This window comes from Nanorana parkeri, unplaced genomic scaffold, assembly GCF_000935625.1.
Source record: "Nanorana parkeri isolate BGI_ZX_2015 unplaced genomic scaffold, ASM93562v1 scaffold3586, whole genome shotgun sequence".
Taxonomy (NCBI): Eukaryota; Metazoa; Chordata; class Amphibia; order Anura; family Dicroglossidae; genus Nanorana; species Nanorana parkeri.
The window spans coordinates 32,493-34,660 of NW_017309854.1; the positions used below are offsets into that span (position 1 = coordinate 32,493).

Sequence of the window (2,168 nt, forward strand, 5' to 3'; positions counted from 1 at the left end):
CCCCCTCCATTCACACATTGGTCAGCCCCGATCCCATCACCCAGCAGCAGGAGGGCTCCCAGCACCCACTTCCATTGTGGCCCCGGGCAGAGATCCCCTCCCCCTCCATTCACACATTGGTCAGCCCCGATCCCATCACCCAGCAGAAGGAGGGCTCCCAGCACCCACTTCCATTGTGACCCCGGGCAGAGATCCCCACCCCCTCCATTCACACATTGGTCAGCCCCGATCCCATCCCCCAGCAGAAGGAGGGCTCCCAGCACCCACTTCCATTGTGGCCCCGGGCAGAGATCCCCTCCCCCTCCATTCACACATTGGTCAGCCCCGATCCCATCACCCAGCAGAAGGAGGGCTCCCAGCACCCACTTCCATTGTGGCCCCGGGCAGAGATCCCCTCCCCCTCCATTCACACATTGGTCAGCCCCGATCCCATCACCCAGCAGAAGGAGGGCTCCCAGCACTGACTGCGGTCTGAGACATCATGTGACCAGATACTGCAAATGGAAGAATCCAAACTGTGAGATGTGTTGGAGGAGGCATGTCACAATCTTATGAATCAGTGGGGTATAATCTTCAAGGGGCCACATTATGCCAACAAAGGGCCACAACTACATATTTCAGAGCACTCTGGTAATTAATGTCATTGTAATAATCACAACCAAAAACATTTTACACAGAGGAAGGGGCCACGTCCTGAGAATGATGGCAGGCAGCACAGCTTTACACTGGCTGAGGGCCACACATGGCCCAAACAACAGCCGTCTGACATGTCTGGGTCAGAGGAGCAGTAAGGATGAGGATGATGGGGGTACCATTGTCACAATCAAGGTTCCCACCTGTCCCGGATTCACCTGGACAGTCCGCTTTTGAGTCCTGTATGTGCAGTGTCAGGGTTTCAGCTGGCCCGAGACCCGGGAAAGAGCACATACAGGACTCAAAGCCCGGACTGTCCAGGTGAATCCGGGACAGGTGGCGACCCTATCATCAATCCCCATTTATATCAGTGTGAGATGACAGGTAGAGCCCACAGAGGAGCCACAATGTACAAAGGGGTCACTACGGGGGGGGGGGATTGTTATCATAGGGGACCACCGACTGCTCACAGAGAGGGAAGGATATAACAGGGATACACTGCCCTCATCAGGGTGATAGTACTGATACCGGGGGGAAGGATATAACAGGGACACCCTGCCCTCATCAGGGTGATAGTACTGATACCGGGGGGAAGGATATAACAGGGACACCCTGCCCTCATCAGGGTGATAGTACTGATACCGGGGGGAAGGATATAACAGGGACACCCTGCCCTCATCAGGGTGATAGTACTGATACCGGGGGGAAGGATATAACAGGGACACCCTGCCCTCATCAGGGTGATAGTACTGATACCGGGGGGAAGGATATAACAGGGACACCCTGCCCTCATCAGGGTGATAGTACTGATACCGGGGGGAAGGATATAACAGGGACACCCTGCCCTCATCAGGGTGATAGTACTGATACCGGGGGGAAGGATATAACAGGGACACCCTGCCCTCATCAGGGTGATAGTACTGATACCGGGGGGAAGGATATAACAGGGACACCCTGCCCTCATCAGGGTGATAGTACTGATACCGGGGGGAAGGATATAACAGGGACACCCTGCCCTCATCAGGGTGATAGTACTGATACCGGGGGGAAGGATATAACAGGGACACCCTGCCCTCATCAGGGTGATAGTACTGATACCGGGGGGAAGGATATAACAGGGACACCCTGCCCTCATCAGGGTGATAGTACTGATACCGGGGGGAAGGATATAACAGGGACACCCTGCCCTCATCAGGGTGATAGTACTGACACTGGGGGAAGGATATAACAGGGATACACTGCCCACACCAGGGTGATAGTACTGATACCGGGGGGAAGGATATAACGGGGACACACTGCCCTCATCAGGGTGATAGTACTGACACTGGGGGAAGGATATAGAAGTGACACTCCCCCTGAATAAGTAAGGTAATATTGGTGACAGGGGTTCATAGAAGGGGAAGGATATAGAAGTGACACTCACGCTCTCCCACCAGCAAGATGCGGATGTCCTTCTTCATGGCTCTTCTCTGTCCTCCGCCACCCGGAGTCACCTCACAGCGCGGCACGCTCTGCAGTACGGCAGACGTCCGAGG

General features: G+C 55.1%; 1 protein-coding gene across 1 annotated transcript in view; it reads right to left on the minus strand.

Annotated features, from left to right (window-relative positions):
- RHOT1 (ras homolog family member T1) overlaps positions 1–2,150 on the minus strand; it is a 29,021-nt gene extending 26,871 nt beyond the window's left edge. Inside the window, 1 exon segment of the mRNA XM_018575152.1 lies at positions 2,057–2,150. Coding sequence (XP_018430654.1) covers positions 2,057–2,093 — 37 coding nt within the window. The 5' untranslated portion in view covers positions 2,094–2,150.
- Positions 2,151–2,168: the final 18 nt, after the last annotated feature.